The 24,337-nt window shown below is 43.7% G+C and overlaps 1 protein-coding gene across 4 annotated transcripts in view; it reads left to right on the top strand.

Annotated features, from left to right (window-relative positions):
* PIWIL4 (piwi like RNA-mediated gene silencing 4) overlaps positions 1 to 18,568 on the top strand; it is a gene marked incomplete at its 5' end in the record, with an annotated part of 46,496 nt that extends 27,928 nt beyond the window's left edge. For all 4 annotated transcript variants that reach the window (XM_082684106.1, XM_082684107.1, XM_082684108.1 and 1 more), the window contains 9 exons: positions 2,138 to 2,322; positions 4,826 to 4,898; positions 9,737 to 9,937; positions 11,165 to 11,268; positions 13,589 to 13,659; positions 15,029 to 15,182; positions 16,733 to 16,858; positions 16,970 to 17,117; positions 18,024 to 18,568. In XM_082684106.1, the coding sequence (XP_082540232.1) occupies positions 2,138 to 2,322; positions 4,826 to 4,898; positions 9,737 to 9,937; positions 11,165 to 11,268; positions 13,589 to 13,659; positions 15,029 to 15,182; positions 16,733 to 16,858; positions 16,970 to 17,117; positions 18,024 to 18,140 (1,179 nt within the window). In that variant the 3' untranslated portion in view covers positions 18,141 to 18,568. The remainder of the gene's footprint in view (positions 1 to 2,137; positions 2,323 to 4,825; positions 4,899 to 9,736; positions 9,938 to 11,164; positions 11,269 to 13,588; positions 13,660 to 15,028; positions 15,183 to 16,732; positions 16,859 to 16,969; positions 17,118 to 18,023) is intronic.
* Positions 18,569 to 24,337: the final 5,769 nt, after the last annotated feature.

The following is a 24,337-nucleotide window of genomic DNA, read 5'->3' as shown; positions in this document are numbered from 1 at the left end:
ATTAGGTGTTATAGTAAGTACTCTCGTATCTCTCTTTCTCTCTCTCTCTCTCACACACACACACACACACTCACACTTACACTCACACACTCACTCCATAGTACCTGAGAAAATGTTTTAACTGGTGAGAGTTAATTCCAACAGGCTACGTTTTCTGATACTGGGGTTCTTTCTTTTCCTCCAAGTAAAATGCTGGTCAGTTGGCATCAACATGAAGGAATGTGCCCAGAGCCTGTCCCCAGCCACACAGCACTTAGAGGGGCTTTCTGAAACCTGAAGAGACACTTCTCTTTCAGGCTTCAGTTGAAGAAATGAACCTATTTTATGCAAAATGGTGCATTATTTTTCTACTTTTCCCATAGTTTTGCTCGTTTTTAAAGCCAGTTACATATTTTATTTTTAAAGGCCCTCTTCTCATTTTTCTCAGGTGACATGTTTAAATGGATGTAACTGAGAAGCGGAAGTTTTGTGCTGGTGGCACGGGAATTTTTCAGCATTTCTTTTCTGTCATCTATCCAAGTTACCAAAACCCTCACTGGAGAAGCTGAGGGAAAACTACTTTTAAAAACAAGACAGAACCAAAATGTGTAAAGTACAAAAAGTAGGTCCCCATTAAGATTTTGGTCAGGAGTCAGTAAAAAGAAGATCAGTTCCACATATGAAGCAGGTTATAAATATTTAATATGGTCTGTCTCATCTCTGTAAGCAAAATCATTTCTCAGAGCTTTTTTGTTGCGTTTCTTTAGTGTGGAAACTGGTTTTTCTTAGAAGGGGCACTAAAATGGGAGAAGGCGCCCCCTAGTGGTGCTTGTGGCTGGTGAGCGTTGACGGCGTCCTGGGCTCCTTGCTTTTCTGAACTTGCGTTTTAGGAACTTAGTAGACTAAAGATTCACAGGCCTCAGAGTGTTTTGGGCAGTTGTCCTGGGTCTTCTGCCAGCCCATAACAAGTAGGAGTGAGGTGAGAGGGCCCTGGCTTTCCTCATGCTGGTGGTAACAGAAAGAATGAACCGCGACTCCAGAGAGAACCGGCGATGGCAGGCTACCCTTGGCCTTCTTTTGCTAAGGTCACCTCCTGGAACTGAGTCCCTGCCTGGCCACCTAATGGCGGGGCATTATGAGGGTGCCTGTGGTTGGATTTCAGAGTTTGGTGGAAAGTACAGCCTTCCTGAATGCAGCCTCAGGAAGACCAGTCTAAATCTGTCACTGGCACCAACTGCCTCCATAATGTCTCTCAGCCATAGCTGGGGAGTCTGTGGAACAAGGGGATCATACTTCCTTAGGCGCTCTCGTGCTGACGAGTGACTGGGAACATGTTAACATGCAGATTCTGATTCAGCGGGTCTGGGTTGGGCCCCAGGACTCAGTGTTTCTGACAAGCTCTCGGGAGATAGCCAGGCTGAATCACCAGGGACTCGATTACAGTGTCTCCTCTTCAACTCTAACAGTGCCTCTTCCCAGCCCACTGGACCAAGAACATTCCATTTCAGTTCCGGTCTGTGGATATCAGCAGAAGGCTGGTAACCCTTCTAAAATCTCCCCTTTTCAGTGCAGAGAACATAGTTTTCCTGGTCGCTTGGGGCAGGGACTATCCAAGAGTGAGAAAGGAGCTTGTGCCGTGGCCTCATCTTTGCTCCTAGACATAGCTACTCCTGGCGTTGATGCATGTTCTTAACTGCTCCATAGCGTTTGTGAGCTGTAGTTGGACGCCCTGGAGTATGAGTAGTCAGCATTTTCCCCTTCAGATAGCTTTCTGCCTCAGGAGACCGAGTCAGACAGCCCACTGGCCTATGGCATTCATATTAAAGACCATCGATCTTAGAGCTGGAAGGGAACCTGGAGATCTTTGAACGGGACACCTTTCTTTGCACACAGCAGCAGTCTGAGGTAAAGCAACTTGCCCAGCTGTCTGCAGCCAGGGACTGGCTGGCCTGCGGTGATGCTCAGATGCCTCCCCTTCCAGGAGGCCCATGTACTCTGTCCAGATGTGCAGTGCTTGGATCAGTGTTCTAAGTCTGTGAATAGCAAACTGTACTAAACAGGTCTTTTATGACGAATGTGGACCATCTTTGCACGACTTTTGTTTAGCTGCTCTGTGAATAAATGCGCGCAACCCTTTCATGATCATTATTTTTCTCAGTGTCAGCCTGGGTCTGCTGCTGAGTGGTCCAAGGATATGCGAAATTGCAAGATTTTAAGTGCACAGTCTTTGAATAAATGGCTGATTATATGCAGCAACAGAGATGAAAAAGTGACCGAGGATTTTCTGCACTGCTTGAGAAGAGTTGGAAGTTCCATGGGATTTAACGTGGACTACCCCAAAACGTGAGAAAACACGGAAAATTGTCCCAGCCGTTTTCATCTATTAATTTGGTTTAAAGATCAGAAAGGATGGCTGATGTAGCTACAAAAACTTTAGCTCAGTAAAGTTTCCTAATACCGAGAAAATAGTTTTCTTGTACTAACAAAAGAGTTATAAGTAGATAGATTTTGTAGTGACTGAAGTTTTATACAGTTGAAACACATTTTATGTTGGTTTTTATACAGCTGCTTTCACAGTGCTTTAGGCAATGGTCTCCTTACCCCCAAGATCTTTTCAGTACTAGTTGGGCCATAAATCCTTAATAAATCCATTAACTTTTTTTTCCCCTTTTACTATTTCATATCAGTTATTTATAAAACTTAGCAGGAAACAGGATATTGAAAGATATAAAAGTTGCATTTCCTTACTTATTTAATAGATTTTATGTTTTAAAATTTAACATAAGAAAGAGGGGCGCCTGGGTAGGATGGTTGGGTAAGCATCTGACTTTCGGCTCAGGTTCGTCATTTCAGGGTCATGAGATCGAGCCCTGCATCAGGCTCTGCACTGATACACCCTAAAAAATTTTAATGTAAAAATAGATCCGAAATAGGCTTTTCTGATTCTGTTACTTTAGCCCAAGATTATTTAGATAGTTCTCTGATAAAACCAAGGGCATTATTCTTTGAACATTTATTGAGTGTCTGCTGTATACTAGAGGCTGTGCCATTTGCTGGGGATGAGCATATGGCATATGCTCTCAGTTTAGTAAGGGATCCCTACATATCCAGTTACTCAGAATCGGATCTTGTTTGCTTTTAGGAAAGCAATCGAGTTGGTCATGCCTCATTTTATTGAGCTTCGTAGGGTTCATAAGGAGGAATGCCTACTTCTTTTTACTGCTGCAATAGTGAAGGGCCAAATGTCCTAATTGGCAAGGTGGGAAGTTATTCGTTAAACAAGCGGTTACTAATTAATTGCATCAGCAGTGCAAGCATTGTTGAAAACCATTGATGGCCCCAAAGTCTCATTTTACACTGTAGTTAGAATGGTCCTCTTATCACATCGGTTAACAAATCGTCTGGTTTCAGTTTCACCTGCTCTAATTTCTCCTAACCTAGGAGATAAAAAAGCAGGAAAAGATGAATGAAAGAAGCCCCAGTCACAGACCCTGGGGTGACGGTGCAAGCTCTTTCTTATATGAATTCCATGCATAAGTCTGTGCCATGTTCTTTTCTTAGCCTGTTTTATTTGAAAGCCCTTTTTAAAATTTAATTTAATTTTATTTTTAAAAAGATTTTTAAAATTTATTTGACAGAGACACAGCGGGAGAGGAAACACAAGCAAGGGGAGTGGAGAGGGAGAAGCAGGCTTCCCGCTGAGGAGTGAGCCGGATGCAGGGCTAGATCCCAGGAGCCTGGGATCATGACCTGAGCCAAAGACAGACGCTTAATGATTGAGCCACCCAGGGGCCCTGAAAGCCCATATTTTATTTCATTCTTTTATCTTTCCCATTTATGTTTTATTTTTATTTATTTATTTTGGGGTGGGGGAGAGAGAGAGAGAATCTTAAGTAGGGTCCTTGTCTAGCATGGAGACCAATGTAGGGCTCGATCTCACGACCCTGAGGTCATGACCTGAGCGGAAATCAAGAGCTGGGTGTTTAGATGACTGAGCCCCCCAGGGCCCCTTGGTTGTTGGATTTATATGCCTAGTTCCTCCTATCTGAAACATTTGCCTGATAAGTGTAGAAAGAATGGATAGTAGATGGAGGCTGAGACTGCGTGCGCAAGAGATTGATTTGGAAAAGTCAGGGACGTTTAGTTTTAACAGAGCTGCCGGCCATCCCTGGTGCTCAGTTAGAATCAGTGAGCAGGGAACCGGGGTCCTGCCACCTGCTGGGCAAGGCTGAAAAGGCCGCTGGGCATTAGGACCATCTAGCCTGTCCGCCTCTCAGAAGCTGATTCTACATAGACAATCTGTGAAGTCCTCTGTGTGGGAATTACTTCTACGGCGTCTGGTTCCTAACATAATGTGAGCACAGAACAGATACCTACTTGCTGACTGACGGGTACAGGCTAGATAGTCCAGGCTCCAAATGAGCTGTTACTGAGGAAAAAAAAAAATCTTTTAGTAGGAACCATTCAGATTAGCTGAATAGCCTGGTCTCACTCATCTGATGATTTTTGAGACTTTTAAGGTTCTTGTGGGGATTCAGTATTAAAGAAACCTTAATCCCAGGTTAACTCAAACCAGTTTCAGATGCTTAGTATTGAGACTCGTGCTTTCAAAACTTCACGTTCAACCTCATTTTGGACTATGGAATTTTTAACTGTAGGGATATATACAGCTGAGAAATTCACAGTTTCCACCAGACTATTTTCTAAGCTAATAAAAAATGATTAGTAAGTGTTTTGGTGTTGTCTTGTAGTGGGATTATAAAAATTTGTATTATTTTTAACTCTATATGATTATGTGTTACTAAAAAGGGAACTATATATCCTCAAAATTAATTTTTTTATGTAGCATCAAAGTACAAGAGAATCCAGCTGCATTCCTTAGTGCTCTACAGAGACACGCTGATCCTAATGTTCAGTTGGTAAGTATAGGATAGCTTTTGTTTTGATGTGTAATTTTTATTTTTGCTTTATATCTAATAGTCTTCTTTTCTTGGAAGAAGGAATGTGAGCACATTCTCCTATAATATGTTTGCAAATGGCTGTGCATTTCCCCAAGAACCCAAGAAAGTATTAATCTTAGAATTTCAATCAGCATTTAATTTCCTTTTCATATTTTTAACGTTAATTTTAATTTTAATTTTTAAAAAAGATTTTGTTTATTTGTTTGACAGGAAGAGACACAGAGAAAGGGAACACAAGCAGGGGGAGTGAGAGAGGGAAAAGCAGGCTTCCCGGCAAGCAAGGAATCTGATGTGGGGCCTTTAGTTCCCAGGACCCTGGGATCATGACCTGAGCTGAAGGCAGACGCTCAATGACTTAACCTCTAATGTTAATTTTTTTTTTTTTAAAGATTTTTATTTATTTGTTTGAAAGAGAGACAGTGAGACAGAGCATGAGAGGCGGGAAGGTCAGAGGGAGAAGCAGACTCCCCATGGAGCTGGGAGCCTGATGCGGGACTCAAGCCTGGGACCCCGGGACCGTGACCTGAGCCGAAGGGGGTTGCTTAACCAACTGAGCCACCCAGGCGCCCCTCTAATGTTAATTTTTAAATACTTGTTTGTACCTCTATCTTATCCTCTTGGATGTCTACATATTTATTTAAGATTTAAGATAAAGTGACTCCCATCGTATCCCATAAATGCTGGGGCCCCCAGTGTTTCAGTGGTTTCTTGGAGGGTTTAGGTTTTTCCGTGTCGCCTATGGCTGCTGCCGCTAGATTCTCGCCTCTTTCACGAGCGCCATTCCCCGTGCAGTGCGTCAGCTCCCACAGCAGCCTCATTTCCCAGACCACTGCGCATGTGCACGGGTGAGTTGACTTGGCGGAGGGTTTGGGACCAAGGCATGACTAGAGCATACCCCAACACTGCAGACAAGTTAAAATTGGCATCCTTGTTCTGAAAAATCTCTCAGTCATCCCTATTTCTTGGAAATGCTTCCTCGTCTCCCAGGCCCCACCTCTCGCTGCACCGCAGTGTCTTACCTGTTCAATGTATGTATCTAGGCTCCCAGCATCCCTCTCTGTATTTCCTGCAAAGCAACTTGGCCATGTCTGCTTCTCTTCTAGTCAGACACAAAAAAGGCCCATAAGGATGATATATTGAACAAAAGGAATTCTAACCCTAAGAGCATTTCTCTTCGTTAAAAATAAAATAAAAACAGATCATAAGAATACTGCAAAGAACTGTCATATACCGGTCACCCAGATCCTCCAGTTGACATTTTATCATATTTTTTTTATTGTTTCCTTCCTTCCTAGATCTATCTGTCTGTCCTCTTTTTTCCTGAACCATTTGAGAGTAGGTTACAGATCTGATGCCCCATTGTCCTTGAGTACTTCAGTGCATGTTCTCTACAAACAGGGTCACTCTCCTACAGAACCATAGGACAACCATAAAAATCAGGAAACAGTAAGACCAGCTAATCCATAGACTCCCTTCCCATTTCTCCATCTGTCCTCGAAATATGTCCTCTCTAGTAAAAGGATCTGCTGCATTGCACTTGGTCGTGCTGTCTCTTTAGACCCTCTTTCAATCTGAAATAGTTCCATAGTTTTAAAAAAATTTTTACATTTTTTATTAACGTATAATGTATCATTAGCCCCAGGGGTACAGGTCTGTGAATCGCCAGGTTTACACACTTCACAGCACTCACCACAGCACATACCCTCCCCAATGTCCATAACCCCACCACCTTCTCCCTACCCACCTCCCCCCAGCAACCCTGTTTGTTTTGTGAGATTAAGAGTCTCTTATGGTTTGTCTCCCTCCCGATCCCATCTTGTTTCATTTTTTCCTTCCCTACCCTCCAACCCCCCCATGCTGCCTCTCAAATTCCTCATATCAGGGAGATCATATGATAATTGCCTTTCTCTGATTGACTTATTTCGCTCAGGATGATACCCTCTAGTTCCATCCATGTCATCGCAAATGGCAAGATTTCATTTCTTTTGATGGCTGCATAGCATTCCATCATATATATATATATATATATATATATATATATATATATATGTGTGTGTGTGTATATATATATATATATATACCACATCTTCTTTATCCATTCATCTGTTGATGGACATCTAGGTTCTTTCCATAGTTTGGCTATTGTAGACGTTGCTGCTATAAACATTCGGGTGCACGTGCCCCTTCGGATCACTATGTTTGTATCTTTAGGGTAAATACCCAGTAGTGTGATTGCTGGGTCGTTAGGGTAGCTCTCTTTTAATGAAATAGTTCCATAGTTTTGATGACCTTCCAACTTTGAAGAGTATAGATCAGTTACTTTATATAATGTCCCTCAATTTGGGTTTGTCTGATGTTTCCTTATAATTCAATTCAGGTTATGCACTTTCGGCAGGAGTATCAAGCAATGATCCTGTTTTCTTAATACGTCTTCCTGGGAGGTAACCCATTAATTAAGGTGCTATCTGCCAGGTTTCTCTGTTTACGTCTACAGTTTGCTTTGTAATTTTCAGGTGGTTTTGTTTTTGTTTTGCAGCAAGATACTTTGAGAGTATGTAAATATCCTGTTTGTCATCAAACTTTTACCTGCTAGTTTCAGAATCCATTGATAATTCTTAATCTGAACCCATTATCACTATGGTGTTTGCCAAATAGTGGCTTTCTAATTTTATACATTTAGTATGTAGCATTGTATTTCCTTCTACATTTAGTAGGTAGCATTATGTTACAATGAAGAGCTTTCTCTTCTCTCCATTTCTTTGTTCATTTGTTTAAATCCTTATGGATTCACAGTTTCCTATTTTATTACCAGCTTACGATCTATTACTATTTTGATGCTGAAATCGTTCCTGATTTGCTAGTGGAAGACCCATTCAGATTGGCTTCTGTGTCTTTTTGACATATCCCCATCTTTGGGGGGACATTTCCTTACTGTCTGGCACAATAAGGTATTCCAAATTAATCTTGAAATTCTGCTGCCCGCTGTGGAATTAGATATTTCTCCAGTGAGCTATGATGCCTTTTGGTAGAGAACAGTATTTAGAAATCAAAATCTGGCCACTGGGTGTGCTCATTTGTTACTGGGGTGTCACTGCTCCCCGTTTTTCTCAATGGGTCAAACTAGAAGTATGTGTAGCGTGGGTCTGCATTTATGTTCTCAGATGCAGCTGATCCTTGAACAGTGTGGGGATTAGGGGTACAGACCCCTGCACAGCCAAAAATCTCCATACGACTTGACTCCCACCAAATTTAATTCCTTAGCTGATTGTTGACTGGAAGCCTTATAACATAGTCGATTAACACGTATTTTGTATTTTATATATACCATATACTGTATTCTTACAGTAAAGTAAGCTAGAGAAAAGAAAACATTATTAAAATCGTAAGGAAGAGGAGCTACATTTATGGTACTGGACTATACTTATCCAAAAATCTGCATAGACACGGACTCGGACAGTTTAAACCCGTGTTGTTCAAGGGTCGACTGTAGATACATACACACATACATCTATGTGTGTCTATGTACATGTTAAACACGTGTTCACACCTCCAGTTCCAACCCAGCAGCACAGGGAAGTGTCCCCCACATCTGTATTTGTCCCTCCCTTCTCTGGGGGGAAGCACGGCTCCTGCTGTTCACGTATCACCTGTGCCTCCATCCCCTGTAGACAACCAGTCTCACTTGTCTCCCACCTTCTTTCCGTCCCCATCCTTGCTGGACCACTGTCTTGTTCTGTCACCTACCTTGCTTGGTCCCAAATTTATAGGATGGAAGGAAGGAAGACTCCTCTAAGAGGACTGTGCTGACAAACGTATTCCCCTATTTTATATAATTAAATGTAAATAATTTTATCCCTTGACGTGATGATACTTTGAATAGATCTATAGGTGAAGAATCACTTTATTTATCCTCTGCTAATCATGACAGTGCCCATTTTTTTCTATAATATGGCAGTTTTGAAAGTAAGGAGTACAAGAGGGAAAGGAGATGCAGGTAGGTCAGGAGAGGCCCTTTGGAGAGAAGCACCTGATCAGAAATAGGGCCGATGACAGAGGTGGCAGAATTTAAAAATACCTGGCGACCTGAAGCTTCTTTCTCCTTATTTTCCCTCCTCCTATATCCCCACTCTCAGGTCACAGTAAACAATAGAAACAACAAAATATTGTTTGTTTCTTTTATTTTGGTTGTCTAGTACCTAGTGGGGGAAAATACTACTGTGCAAGCTAATCCTCCGCCTGGCCTATGTGTGGGTGAGGCTGGGGGAGTAGAGGGAGGGGGTGAGAGCTGGAGAACCTCAGGAAGGGCTGACAAGGGGCGGGGAGGAAGCTGGGGAAGGAGCTAGGTTAGGCGGGAATTTGGGGAGCCTAACAGAATCAAATCTGAAGAGATGTGAGGCAGTGAAAGCCAAGAGGAATGGGTAGCTTTGGAGTGGGACTGTGGAGCAGGTGGCCGATGAAAGCACATTTGAAGCAGCGTTGACCAGCAGTGGTTAAGGGCCATTTGAGACAACATTAGATATGTTAGTGTTTGCTTTTTCAGAACTTAAGGGCAAGATAATTGGAGAATCCCCCTTCTCATTTCTTGTTTGTTTGTTTATTAGAGCACACATGCTCGAGGTGTGGGGGAGCCTGATGTGGGGCTCAGTCTCATGACCCTGAGATCATGACCTGAACCAAAATCAAGAGTCAGACACTTAACCGACTGAGCTACCCTGCCACCCCTCAGTTTTTGTAAAGCTACTTCTAAACATAAGTAAGGTGACTTTTCCTTCTTTTTTTTTTTTTTTGTCTTTTAGGTAATGTGCATCCTGCCTTCTTATCAGAAGAGCTACTATGATTCCATTAAAAAATACCTGAGCTCCGTCTGCCCGGTGCCAAGTCAGTGCGCCCTCACGCGGACCTTGAACAGACAGGGAATGGCGATGAGCATTGCCACCAGGATCGCGATGCAAATGGCCTGCAAACTGGGAGGCGAGCTGTGGGCTGTGGAGATCCCTGTGAGCAGTCTGTCACTCTTCTCCTCTTAGCAATCCCTCAGTGCTTTCCTTAATTAATTAATTAATTAATTTTTCTTTTTAAGATTTTATTTATTTATTTGACAGAGAGAGATCACAAGTAGGCAGAGAGGCAGGCAGAGAGAGAGAGAGAGAGAGAGAGAGAGAGAGAGAGAGGAGGAAGCAGGCTCCCTGCTGAGCAGAGAGTCTGATGCGGGGCTCGATCCCAGGACCCTGAGATCATGACCTGAGTCGAAGGCAGTGGCTTAACCCACTGAGCCACCCAGGCACCCTGCTTTCCTTAATTTAATAATGACATCAAGTGGGAGGTATTTTCCCATGATCCCAGAAGTGTTTGTTGTGGTTGTTGGGTCTGTCGTCTGTCTGTGGGCGCTGGGCTCCGGCATGACTCAGGACCCCATCCAGAAGGTGAGGTGTGGTTCCTGTTGCCCGGGAGCTTTGGGTGAGCTGTTGGCAGCACGTCTCATGACTGAGAAGCTGGGCTGGCAGAGACTTGGAGGGTCTCAATCTTGAGCCGCCCTGCTGCTGCTACAGGAAATCTGTTGCTCCAAGGTCTCTGTGTTTATCAGCTTTCAGCAGCTGCTGGCCATGAGAGGAGCTCCACACCCTGGAGGAGACTCCCCCGGGACTCAGGCAGACCTCTGATCTTGGACTGTGGCGGGAACTGAGAAAGTCCTCTTCTCTTTCCCTAACTGTTGGCCACTGTGGAAGGAGGGGAGGGGATGAGAAGTGAAGGAATGTTGTCCATTGCCTTCCATTTCTATAAGCAGGATGTATGTGGGGAGCCCCAGCTGCTTCCTGGGGGCTGCAGAGCCAAGGAGCGAGGTGGGGGCGGTCCTCCAGACATCTAAAGAATGGGAAATGCACTTCTCCTTGAGATCCCTGCAGCCCAGAGGCCTGGATAAATGACGGACCACTCACCTTGAGCCTCTTGGGTCACCACGGGCACTTGTCCCTCTCCCCAAAGGATGGTAGCCACTACAGTGAGACTCTGAAGCAAAGTGTGTACCACAGCCATCCCTCCATCTTTAAGTCTCTTTGGTTTCTGTTTTAATAGGCTGCTTCCTCTGGCCCTTGGTTTCGCTGGCATGTAGCTTCACTTAAATAATTTAATAACTAAGGACAGTTTAAAAAAAAAAAACGTATTAAATCGTAATTTGGGAAAATAATGTCCCATTCCGTTAAACCATGAAAAATTTACTTTTACAGTTAAAGTCCCTGATGGTGGTCGGTATTGATGTCCGCAAAGATGAGTTCAACAAGGGAATGGTGGTGGTTGGATTTGTGGCCAGTACTAACCCCGGAATCACCAGGTGCTTTTACAATTACCCCAGCATATTCTCTAATTATTGTTTGTGGTTTAGCTAGAAACCATAGAGCAGGAGACAGTTTGTGTTCTTCACTCATTTTATTTAATTAATTAATTTATTTTTAAAGGTTTTGCTTATTTATTTGACTGAGAGAGAGGGATCACAAGTAGGCAGAGAGGGAGGGGGAAGCAGAGAGCCCGATGCAGGGCTCGATCCCAGGACTCTGGCATCATGACCCGAGCTGAAGGTAGAGGCTTAACCCACTGAGCCACCCAGGTGCCTCTTCACTCATTTTAAAAAATATGAACACTTTAGTTATAAATTATACTTACAGATAAAAATGTGTTTGATAATATTAATAGGTAGCCTTATGAAAAAACTGTATTTATGCAAACATCAGGACAAGCTGCCACTCATATACCTATCATATTCCCAAAGTGATGGATGATGGAAATTCTTACGTATCTGTACACCTGCCCTGTTTCAGGTCCTATACTAGAAATCTCACGTACATTATGTCAGGCAGCTAAGTTCTGGCTTCACGTTGTTTGGATTTGTATCCTGATCTGCCATGTACTTATTCTGTGTTTGACGTCTGGCTATTTAAGCTTGCTGCACCTCACTTGTAGTCACCTGCAAAGTGGGGATGTTGGCAATGCCTGTTTCATAGGGCGTGTGTGGAAATACCACGAAATAAAATGCTTAAACCACAGGCTCAGTACACGCAGCACGTGCTTCTTGTTACTGACACTTGCAGACGGTTGGTGTAGTTGTTCGTGCAGCTGTTGGAAACAGAAACAGGTTCTGCGGTAACGCATTAAATATAGAGTCATGGTACTTAAGTAACTGTAGTTCTTAGAATCGTTTTACTATTTGCAACGAAACGGAGTGTTTTGAGGCTGTAGGAACCGTGACATATTTTATTCCCGGATGTAAGCTATTTGGTTTACTCCATTAAATTTGTGGTCAGGTATATACTTATGATGGCGAGAAACAGGAAAAGTAGCGGTGGGATGCCAAATTCCTTCCAGCTTGTATGAGATCCTGTTTGTCACTTCGTTAATGAAGCAGATAAAGGATTTCCCGTTTGTTAACCTCATTGTGTCATTGTCGGTTATATAATAATAATGTCATTGCATACTTACCGCTAAGCCATGACTTCATTTTTCAAGTGCTTTTATTTAATTAATAACTTTAGCAAGAGAACTTCTGAAATTTAAATAAGTTAATCATGTTCAGATTTCAAGTCCAAAAGGCTCATTGATAGGAGTTGACGTTTATGCCTGAGAAATCTTTGAGTATTTTGAAAGTAGATCTGCTAAACTAATAAATTCCTTTGAAACAATAATGTAGTGGTTTATATATATTATTGCTTATTTTGTGCCCAGTATCGTGCTAAGTCCTTTATATAGATTATCTAAGTTAATTTTTACAACCTTATGAGCTAGTAACTACCTTACCGCCTTGTTTGTTTCCTTAGTACCTACGAGGAGACTGAGGCTTAGGTTCACATGGCTGGTGAGTGTGCCAGCCAGGATTTGAACCCAACTGTATCTGATGCCAGTACCATGCTTCAGTTTCTCTTACCAACAAATTTCTTTTGGGGAAGGGGGGTTCTTAATTTAATTGTACTCATGTAGCATATACAAAATCATGAGCATTAAGTTTTACCCACAATGTCTGTTTCTTTTTATTTCGATTGAGGCCTAATGACATACATCACATCAGTTTCAGTATTCAGCATGATGATTCGGTATTTGTACATATTGCAAAATGATCACCACAGTGAGTCTGGTTAATATCACCACATAGTCATCACATTCATTTTTCTTGTGATGAGGACTTTCAAGATCTACTCTTTTAGCAACTTTTATTACCAAGCTGTTTATTACATCCCCAGAACTTCCTTATTTTGTATCAGGAAGTTTGTATCCTACGATCTCCTTCACCCAGTGCCCCCCCTTTCACCCCCTGCCTCTGGCAACCACCAGTTTCCTCCTGTACCTAGAAGCTTTTGTTTTTTTTCTTAATTTCACGTATAAGTGAGAACGTACAGTACTTGTCTTTCTTTGCCTGATATATTTCACTTAGTGTAATGTCCTCAGGATCTATCCATGTTGTCACAGATGGCAAGACTTTATTCTTTGCTGTGTCTAAATAGAATTCTGGGTGTGTGTGCGCGTGCGGGCTCACACACACATCTTCATCCATTCTCTCACCGACAGACACTTCGCTTGTTTTCCTTTTCTTCACTTAATCCTAATGCATGTCTAGGGTAGACATTTTGAATCTGAAGTTTACTTTTGTGTTCTTCTCACTTTAGGTGGTTCTCTCGCTGTATCCTCCAGAGAGCGACGACAGATGTTGCAGATTGCTTGAAAGTTTTCATGACTGGTACTCAAAGTATCGTGGTGTGGGTGGGCTCCGAGCAGAGCACTATTCTTTCTGGCCCAGAGTCCGTGTGCCCGTAGCAGACCAGACCGGGGCAGCAGATGCCCTAAGCCTGTCCGAGTAGACCGTCACCTGGTTAGAGATTTCCAATGCTATGTCCTGACTCATGCTCACAGATGTTGGAGAAGCTACACGTGTCCTGTGTGTGTGATAAACAGAAAGCCAAGAGGAAGGGCAGTTTTTAGCTGCTGGTGGCTCTGGCAATCAGGGAAAATACCAAAGGAACCTACCCCAGAGAAACAAGGATTGTGACAGAGTGATGTGAGGTCTAGAAACAGGAAGGAAGCCTGTTGGGCGGGGGTAGAGTAGGATGCTGGCAGATGAAGGGTGGCCTAGCAGGAGAGGATGGGGAAGAAGGCAGGCGGGGAAGGGTGCCTTCTATGTAGTGGGATGTGATGGGAACAGTGTCTGGTGCTCCTGTCTTCTCTCCAGCCCTGGTCGGTGCCTGGCCTTGGCACTACCTCGCAGTGTGGCTTGTACAATTCACTTCCTCTCCTGATGTGCTTTTCCCATCTGTAAACTCGAAGAGGGACATTGTAAATGTTTCCTAAAAAAAGTGAATTTGGTGGTATGTGTTGGTTATGACCTTACCTATATGATCATCATCTGTTGAACTAAAATTTCCTGGAAAATAAATTCTTCTGAAGCAATTGCTCAATGTCTACATGAAAATAAGTATTATGTTACTTTGCCCTCACATCAAAACTTGGGTTTTTTTTAGTAGTTATGAAAAGTTTCTGTTGATAGGAATTACTGTCTGGTCTCTGCTCTTGGGGCAGTTTCTAGTTGGAGTGGGTGGAGATGTTCTCAGAGTTCACATTGTCAGTGCAACTTAGAATCAAATTGGGTGAGTACACGGTAAGAGATGCTCTCAGAGGAGCAGCCACATCCTTTCCTTATGTCTTCATATTTAGGCTCATTGGGGAAGGAAATGACATGGAGTTATCCAGCCTGTAACTATCAATAGCATTTAAAGACTCGAAGAAGCCAAATTAGTATTCGTCTGGTTTTGGGAATTTGATTATTGCATGGCTTCGTTGATTGCTTGAAATTAAAATGTCACAAAAGAGGCATGCTAAGTTCAGGAATACGTTATGCCATAGAAACCATTATGAGTCCTCCAAGAGCAGAGATGCCGAATGTCCCCCTAAAGTTACCCGCTTTTATATTATTTATATTATTGCAGATACAACTCAGGTCTAAGCATTACCCTCTTGTACAGTGGTCTCTAAAACCCTGAGCTCTAGGGGGATGTTACCCTTTGGTGGTGCTGGACGAGCCATTCTCTTCTCACCAACTACTCCTTCCGCAGGAGCGCTCAACAGATGGCACAGGCACAACCGTGGCCTGCCTGCGCGGGTGGTCGTGTACCGGAACGGGGTGGGGGACGGCCAGCTGCAGACCCTGCTTGAATACGAGGTTCCGCAGCTGCTGAGCAGTGTGACAGAGGCAAGTTCCAATACCAGGTAGGCAACCGCTGTGCGTTCCCCACTCTGGCGGTGACAGCACATTAGAAGTGTTAAAATTCATGGACGCCAGCATCTTCTTTTTTCACGCAGTGAGGGTTGGCTCTGTGCCTGCGTCATGTGGGTACAGCCGATGGTTCGCTCTCCTGCAGCTTGGAGCATCGTTGGGACGCTCTTCTGTGAAGTGGCGGGTCGGGGCACCTGGAGGAAAGCAGGTGTCCTTCAGCATGGCTGATACGGAGATTCACCCGGGTGGGGAGAAGACGCTTCACACATATTGATAAGCCAGGGGACTAAACATGCTGTGGTTTGAAATTCAAGGCCCAAATCAGCCAGGGCTCAGGCCCTTTTAAGTGCAGGCCCTGGTACATGGCCAAGGTGGGTGGGAGGTGCGGACAGCAGTGGAAGGCAGAGCCAGCTGGGCTGCCTCGCCCCGTCACCAGCCTTCTGGATTCAGGGGTGTGGTAGTGAGTACGTCAAGTGGCAGGTGCAGGGAAAACACTGGAACTGACAAACAGGGGAGGATGATAATCTCAAATTGGCTTCTTAAAATATTTGGGGAGCACCTTTCTCCAAGCAGACCCCTGCGTTCATCTGTCCGGTCAACACCAAAGGTGCAGGCGTGAGCCCTGGAGGAGCTGAGACCCAGCTGCATGAGGACGGGGCAGCCAGGGGGGAGGGTGTAATGGCTTGGGGCAAGGGCAGTATCACCTGCCGTTGCGACCAGACCCTCACGGCCCAGGTCCCTCCCCACTGACCTCAGGGGATTGTGTCTGCTCCCAACCACAAGCATGCGGTTGAGGGCCAGTGGGAGTACATTCAGCAGCCGGCTGTGCTAAGGGATTCTCTTTCAGTATGACGTCAACTCTGATAAGTTTCTACATTGGAAACAATATATTTTTCAAATAAAATGATTAAAGTGAAATTTCCCCATAATTTTTGCATCTCAGTGGGTCCTTTGGGAATGATGGCCAGTATTTGGATATGGCCTTGGATTTACTGAATCCGGACTTTAATTCCTGGTCTTTCAACATCTGGCCCAAATGTACATTCGGTTGGTCCATCCACTATCTTCCCCAGGTGTGTGTCTTGCGGAATTCAGGAACGATGATTTGAGGAATAAGAGGAACCTGTGGGTCTCTTTGCTGTTCAGGAATTGAGAGGAAGGGTGAAGGGGAAATAAGGGGGTTATTGCTAATGGAAAAAGGAAATCTTGTCTCCATGGAAAATTCTGGAAAGTCTTTCTTTAGAGGTACTAGCTGAAGCTCATTGTCTTACTAAACATTCTCCCCTGTCCCCTTCCAGGCATAGAAACCAGCAGAGTGACTGGACATAGCACACTCTTGCCACAAGGAAGAACAGCCTTTAATTTTGAAAACTGTGTATCTTGGGGGAAGTTGATGTGGGGGATAATTTTTACTTTCTTCATTTGACCGTGTTTTTCTAATGAATGGATGAATTTATTTAGAAATTACCAAAAAAGATGACTAGAAAGCTGCAGGCTTGGTTTTGGCTCTCTGCATCTCCCTTTCTGCCTTTCTGGTTCCAAGTGCCAAGCTGTCGGTGATCGTGGTCAGGAAGAAGTGCGCACCCCGATTCTTCACCGAAGGGAACCGGTCGGTGCAGAACCCGCCGCTCGGCACCGTGGTGGACTCCGAGGCCACACGTCCTCAATGGCAAGTGCTGTTCGAAAGCCAGTTTTCCGCGAAGTGTTTGCTGCCTGTTCTTCACGTTGGGCTTCCTCGGTTGGCCTTTTTTTCTCACACTCGTGCCCGTTTTCCGCTCAGGTACGACTTCTACCTGATCAGTCAGGCAGCTGGCCAGGGAACAGTTACCCCCACCCACTATAACGTCATCTATGACGACAACAGCTTGAAGCCGGACCACATGCAGAGACTCACCTTCAAACTGTGCCACCTCTACTACAACTGGCCGGTGAGTGACGCTGTGCGACACTGACACGTGGTGTTCCCGCCCAGGGTCGTCACCCAGCTCACCCAGCACAACGCCAGACTTCCCGAAGGAGGAAGGAATGAATGCATGCATGCGTGAATGAATGAATGAGTCCTGAGTCCACAGTAGGAGAAATCCAGTCTGTCATAGAAACGAAGCAGCATTAACTGTTAACGTTACTATTATTACTTCTAGCCCTAGTATTTATCATTCCCGGAGGACCTTATTCTGTGCAGTGTCTTAAGCACACTAGGGAGGAAATCAGGGTGTTATTTCCAAGTTGCAGTTGAGGAAATTGAAGTCAACTCAGACACTGTGTGGTGGGGACGTAAGGATGCATCTGTTCTGTGTTTCCGTGCATGAAGCCGAGGGCCCTGTCAAAGTCCAAGGCCAAGGTTTGCTCTGAGCCCTTTGGAGCCTCAAGTCATGGGAAACTTAGATGAGTGCTAAGTGTGATGGCTCCCAGCTCCCAGCTCTGTGGAGCCAGACGGGCCCCCAACCCCATCTCGCTTGGTGAGTCTGTGCTCCCTGTGATGCGGTTGCCCTTTGTTGGTTGAGTTTAGGTGGTTTACTTGCGATTGCATTCTGCTGTGTATGGAATTAGCAGAGGATAAAACTCAGGAACACAGATTACTCTAAAGAACAGGCAAACCGGGGGTCCTGGGTGGCTCAGTGGGTTAAGCTTCTGCCTTTGGCTCAGGTCATGATCTCAGAGTCCTGGGATCGAGCCCGGATCAGGCTCCCTGCTCAGTGGGGGGTCCACTTCTCCCTCTCTCTCTGCCTGCCTCTCTGCCTACTTGTGATCCCTGTCAAATAAATAAACAAAATCTTAAAAAAAAAAAACAACAGGCAAACCTCGTAATTGCTGTCAATATGTTTTCTCCTTAGGGCTTAATCAGCATCCCAGCCCCCTGTCAGTATGCACACAAGCTGACCTTTCTGGTAGCACAGAGCATTCACAAAGAACCAAGTCTGGAATTAGCGAACTCTCTCTTCTACCTGTGATGACGGGAACTACGGGCGTCCCGAGAGGAGCCATCTGAGGAGTGGGTGGATTTTGTACAGACCTGCCACAGTTGTGAGGCTGTGACTGGGGAAAGGAGATTGAGCTTAGTTTCAACTTTTGGGAAAACACCTGACACAGCTTAATTGGAGGTGGTTCAAAAGAAATGTGTAGTGTTTTATTTTGAAGAGTTTTATGCTCTTGGTAAATCCCCATGCTGGTAAATGGAATTAAAATATGCCATCGTCTAAGTAATTCCACAAACTGAATATCCTCTAAGAAAATAAGTGTTTGGAAGGTGTTTTTGATGGTAGGGAAATGGGGTCTAATTCCCACCTTAAATTTTGCCCATGTTTTGTTAAATAATATTGTAGAACATTTTGTAGTGTGGTTCAAATAGTTATTAGAAAATAAAATTCAGAGCATTGCATATGTGTTTACTGTTGTTTGAATTTCAGTTGAAGTTACATGCAGACCCCATAATTGGTTTTCAACACAGACTCACCCACTAACCACACCACCACCCTCTGAGTGATGTTTGGGAACCGGAGCACACCTCCTACTCTCCGCAAGGTGCTTGATCGCACTTAGAAGCAGGTGCTCTCATTGATGACCTTGCCTCCCACCGCACTGAGAAAATGGATTCCAAAAGAAGAGGGCTGGCCCAGGCCCCGTCCCCTGCCCCCACTGCAGGGCAGCTGTGTGCGGACCCCCCCACGCCCCCCACTCCCCTCCACCCCCGTCATTGTAAATGAACCCTGTCACTGCTCCTGCGAGTACCAAATCCTGCTCCTGCTCTGGGAATTCGCCCCCCCCCGCCCCCCCGCCCCCCCCCCGCCCCCCCCCCCCCCCCCCGGGGCAGCGGTTCCTCCCTCACACTGGATCACTGCCGGCACCATCGCCCCTATGCTGTTACTCCTCCCATCTTGAAGACGAAACTTCTTCCTCCTCCAGTGACAACCCCATTTCTTTGCTCCTCTTTGTAGAAAAAGTTCTCAGAGGGTAGTTGATGCCTGATCTACCAAATTCCTTACTCCGGTCAGAATTCACCACACCCACTAGGGCAACAAGGCTTTTACCTCCGCTTTGTCAAACCGGATTGTCGGTTCTCAGGCCTTGCCTTCCTAAGGGATCCCAGCATTTGACCTGGTTGTTTATTTCCTCCACCCTCGACACTCCAGTGGCCTCTAGGAGGACATGTGTTCCCGGTTTCTCTTCTACTGTGTCAGTCCCTCAGTTTCCCTCTGTCTCCTTGGCTGGCTTCTTATCTTCTCGTCCTTTATACAGGAGAACGCCCCAGGAATGAAAACAGGACTCTGGAAACAATACTTTCATGCAGGGGCGTGAGGAGGGCGGCAAGTTCTCTCTGAGGTGTGAGATCCCATGAGATGGCCCCGAGAACACTGTTTCCTCCTCGGGAGCTCTCCCTAGGACTGGTCAAAAGGTGCCCACCATGGGTCAGTTTCAGTGATAGCGATACTAACCCGTTGCGGGGCTTGAGGGTGGAGGTTAGGACCCTGCAGGCCCAGAGCCGAAGGCTTTGCATAGACCTTTACTCTCCATAACAGTTCAATTCACCAGGCGCTAGAATGACCATGTTACAGAGGATAAAACAGGTCTAGAGAGAACCATGGGGCTCACCAAAGCTTATAAAATCCATGAATTGTAGAGCTAGAATTTGTCCTCAGGTATGTTGGACTCCAAAAGTCTGAGATGAACCACAGCCTACTGCCTTAATAACAGATTCTATAAGAACTTAAAAATTCCTCCCTGAGTTCTTGGATAAAGAAGCATCTCATGTGATTTCAAGTTGGAGTTACAACGTCTTTGGAGGCAAGACACTGTACTGGTCCAGAGTGGCTGTGTTTTTGTTTTGATGCTGTTGTTTCCTTCTTTCCAAGTGCGGGGATTTTGTAAAATGCCATCGACCTAGCCGCTGCCTTATATAAATCAACACCCGGCGTTCAGATTAACAATACAGAAGCCTGGAGAGCTCCTTCCTCTTTTCCACTTGAAGTACTGCCAAAGACCGTGGCTCCGTACCGTGTTAGCCCACCAGGGGGCAGACAAGAACCGTCATATGGGCACAGCCTGGCGCCGCCCCCCCCCCCCCACCTTTGTCCCTGTGGTGCCAGGGATAAGTGAGAGAATGGTCAAGTAATGGCCAAGAGGGCAACATGGAATTAGGAAAATCTTCATTTGTGCTCTGTTTCAGACACGCTGAGCTGTGGAATTTGGAATCTGATAATCTCCCTGCTCTGAGACTCAGTTACCCTATCTGTAATAAGAGAAGGGGTTGGTGTAAATCAGGGCAGCTCAACGTTGGAAACAATAGAAATTCCCACACGTAAAAGCTTTTTTAAAGAATACACGTGTCTAGGCCCATCTCCAGAAATAGTGATTTAATAAGTTTGATGGTCAGCCTGACCATCTGAATATATTAAATTTCTACTGGTGATTCTGATGGTTAGCCAGGGTTGAAGACTTCCGGTTTGGAGCAGGACTAGGTTTGAACCCAGAACCACTGCTTACTAGCTGTATGACCTGGTGAAGTTCTTAACCTCGCTGAGCTTCAGTGTATCAACTTGTAACAACACCTAACAATGTCCGAATTGTAGGGTTTTTATAAGGATTAGAAATATCAAATCTAAAGTATCTGGCTTTAGGGGCACCTGGGTGGTCAGTCAGTTGAGCATCTGCCTTCCTCCCATCATGATCCCAGGGCCCTGGGATCGAATTCTGCATCGGGCTCCCCACTCAGAGGTGAGTCTTCTCCTCCCTCTTCTGCTGCTCTCCCTGCTTGTGCTCTCTTGCTCTCTTTATCAAATAAATAAAATCTTAAAAAAAATAAGTATCTGGCTTTAATTAAGGACAGCCTATCATTATGCCTCATAATGAGGAAAAGAATCGTAGAAATACTATAGGATCTGATAATTCCACTATTGGGTATTTACCCAGGGAAAACGAAAACACTAACTCAAAGTATATGCACCCCTGTGTTTATTGCAGCATTATTAACAATAGCCATGGGAACAACTTAAGTGTCCATCAGTAGATAAATGGATAAGAAAAATGTGGTATATACACATAATGGAAGGCAAGGCACTGTACTGTGCCTAATGGAATATTATATAGCCATAAGAAAGGAAGAGGTCATGTCATTTGAGACGACATGGATGGCTCTAGAGGGTATTATGCGACATAAAGCAAGTCAGGATGAGAAAGCAAATATCATATGATTCTCATAAATGGAATTAAAAAATAAACAAAAACCAGAATCAGAACTATATATACAGAGAACAAACCGATGGTTGCTGGGGGTGGGTGTGGGAAAAATGGGTTAAAGTGGAGAAGGAGATACAGGCCTCCAGTTATGGAATGAGTATAAGGAATGCAGTCAATGATACTGTGATAGTGAGGTAATGAAACAGATAGCAGCTTTACTTGTGGTGAGCATAGTCTCATGTGTAAACTCGTCAAATCACTAGGTTGGACAGCGGCAAATAATGTAACATTGTGTGTCAACTATACTAAAAAAAAAAAAAGGATCAAATAACAAGCTAGTCAACAAATCTCAGGGGTACATGTAATGCGCTTAGGAACCATCCTAGGTACTGAATTCTTCTACAATTCCATTTAAAGGAAAGCTCAATATTTTCTCTAGATATAAACAGCCTACCCCTTGTTGTTTTATGGAGATGGTGAGAAGGAGACTTTGAGGAGAACATACCTTAAATACATTACCATGGTATCCAAGAGGTGCCCCTCTCCAATGTCCCTTAGCTGGCTGATGGGATTGACCACAGTGTTGATGATGAGGTATGAGTCACCGCCCCCACCGCTGCCAGCGCTCCCCTCCCCTCACATCTCAGCTGCTCATAGCCCCTGACTGGGTTTGGGCCATTTCTGCCCAGCATGGGAATCCCCTATTGCAGTCTTTGCCAGCGCATTCCTGTTTGACCAAACCAGGGCAGTCTGAGAACTGCCCATTAGTTTGAGGGGCTCTTCCAACCTTTTAAATATTGGACTTTGAGTTGGCAATTTTCCATGGGAAAAGTTATTCTTAAACATTTCTAACATACTTAAAGATCTCAGACATGGAATGTCTCTCTCTCTCTCACTCTTTCTTTCTTTTTTTTAAAAAATTAATTAATTAATTAATTAATTTTTAATTTTTTTATAAACATGTATTTTTATTCCCAGGGGTACTCTCTCACTCTTTCTAAAATAAATAAATAAATCTTCAAAAAATTAGTATGGTAGGGGTGTCTGGATGGCTCAGTTGATAAAACAACCAACTTTGATTTCAGCTCAGCTCATACATGATCTCAGCGTTTTGGGAGCCCCACGATGGGCTCCATACCCAGCACAGAATCTGCTTGTCTCTCTCCCTCTGTTCCTCTTCCTTCTCTCTCTCTCTCTTTCAGATAAATAAATAAATAAATAAATAAAATCTTTAAAAAATAATATGGCAGATATCAGAGGGTTATTTTATTACTATTTATTAATTATTAATAATGGAAGACAATTTGAAAGTGTTTCTTAGCCATTTTATTTTTGTTTATGTTTTCTTATCAACTTCTAAGAGTCTCTTATATTTTAAAGGTAGTAATATCTTGCCATATTTTTGTAACTATGTCCCCAATTCACTATCTGGTTTTAAATTTTGTTTATGCAGCTTCTTTAGCAACAGATACTTAAAGTTTATATATTAAAATTATCACTATGTTTTTTAAGATTATGAAAGCTAATCTGGGATTTGAAACCTAGAAAATCTATCCTCATCTCGAGATTGAGAAATCTTTTTTGTTTTTATTTCCTTTCATTTAACTCTAAATCCATCCAGATTTTATCATAATGTAAAGTAAGTACTAACCTATATTTTTCCCAGATAATTCTGGAAAATAATTGATGGGTTGAAAAAGAACCTGGTAAGAATCCTATAAATGAAAAATAGAATCATTGAAATAAAAATCTCAATGGATTTGTGAAGACCAAAAACAGATGAACATAGAATTAATAAATTGGAAAGCAGCCTTTGGGAAATCATGTAGAATACTGTTCAAAGAGAAAGACACAGATTGTAACATGAATCACCCCACCACACATTTGGTGGAAATTCCAGACACAGACAATATAGAGAACAGGTTGGGAGACAGAAGCAACTTTCAAAGAGTGAATACCCAAGAGTGTTCTGGATTGAAATGTACATTCTCCTCCTCCTCCTCCTCCTCCTTCTTCTTCTTCTTCTTCTTCAAGATTTTATTTGTTTATTTGACAGAGAGAATGATCACAGGTAGGCAGAGAGGCAGACAGAGAGAGAGGGAAGCAGGTTCCCTGCTGAGCAGAGAGTCCAATATGGGGCTTGATCCCAGGACCCTGAGACCATGACCTGAGATGAAGGCAGAGGCCTAACCCACTGAGCCACCCAGGTACCCTTGAAATGTACATTCTTACAGTGAAATAAAAAAACCACAAGTATGATAAAAAAGAAATTTCATACTTAACACATTGCAACGAAACTGTAGAACATCAACAATAAAAGAAAAATTCTAAAAGATTCAGAGAAGAAATGAGGTCTTGCAGGCTGCCTGCAAAGAACCAATTTCACTGTTTGGAAGTGTCGCACTGCAAGAATTGGTGAGAAAACATAGAATATCTTTGAAGTTTTAAGAGAAAAGAAGAGTGAAGCTAGAATTCTGTGCACAGCTAAATGGTTTTTGGAGAATGAGTGATAAATTCAAATAACCTAAGTGTTTACTGCCCCCAGACCCTTGCTGGAAGAACTACTACAGAATGTGCTTCAGCAAGACAGAAAGGACAGCAATACAGAAAACAAACCCATTGAAGAAGGCAAGGAGGAGCAAAGAAATCAACAAATTATGTTGGAGATCTATTAGTTTCTCTGTTTTAAGAAACAAACAAAACATGCTCCTTGTTCCTGTTAATAAAAGGTGGGAAGTCAACATGCATAACAAAAGAGACTAGAGCCTGTAGCAGGAAGTTAACACATGTACAGGTCCTTCTCTTCTTAAGAAGGAGGTCAGACATAGTAACTTTGAATTTCATTAGAAGATAAGGTTAAAATGCATGTGGGTATCTTCTAAAAGAATGAATACCCCATTACCCTGAATCAGTAGAGGGGAAGAAAGAGGATAAATGATACTATCAATTCAATAAAGGACAAGAAAAGAGAAGA

The sequence above is a fragment of the Mustela nivalis genome (genome assembly GCF_964662115.1).
Source record: "Mustela nivalis genome assembly, chromosome: 9".
In the NCBI taxonomy this organism is placed as follows: domain Eukaryota; kingdom Metazoa; phylum Chordata; class Mammalia; order Carnivora; family Mustelidae; genus Mustela; species Mustela nivalis.
The sequence above is the reverse complement of the archived record's forward strand: the minus strand, read 5'-3'. Positions and strand labels throughout refer to the sequence as shown.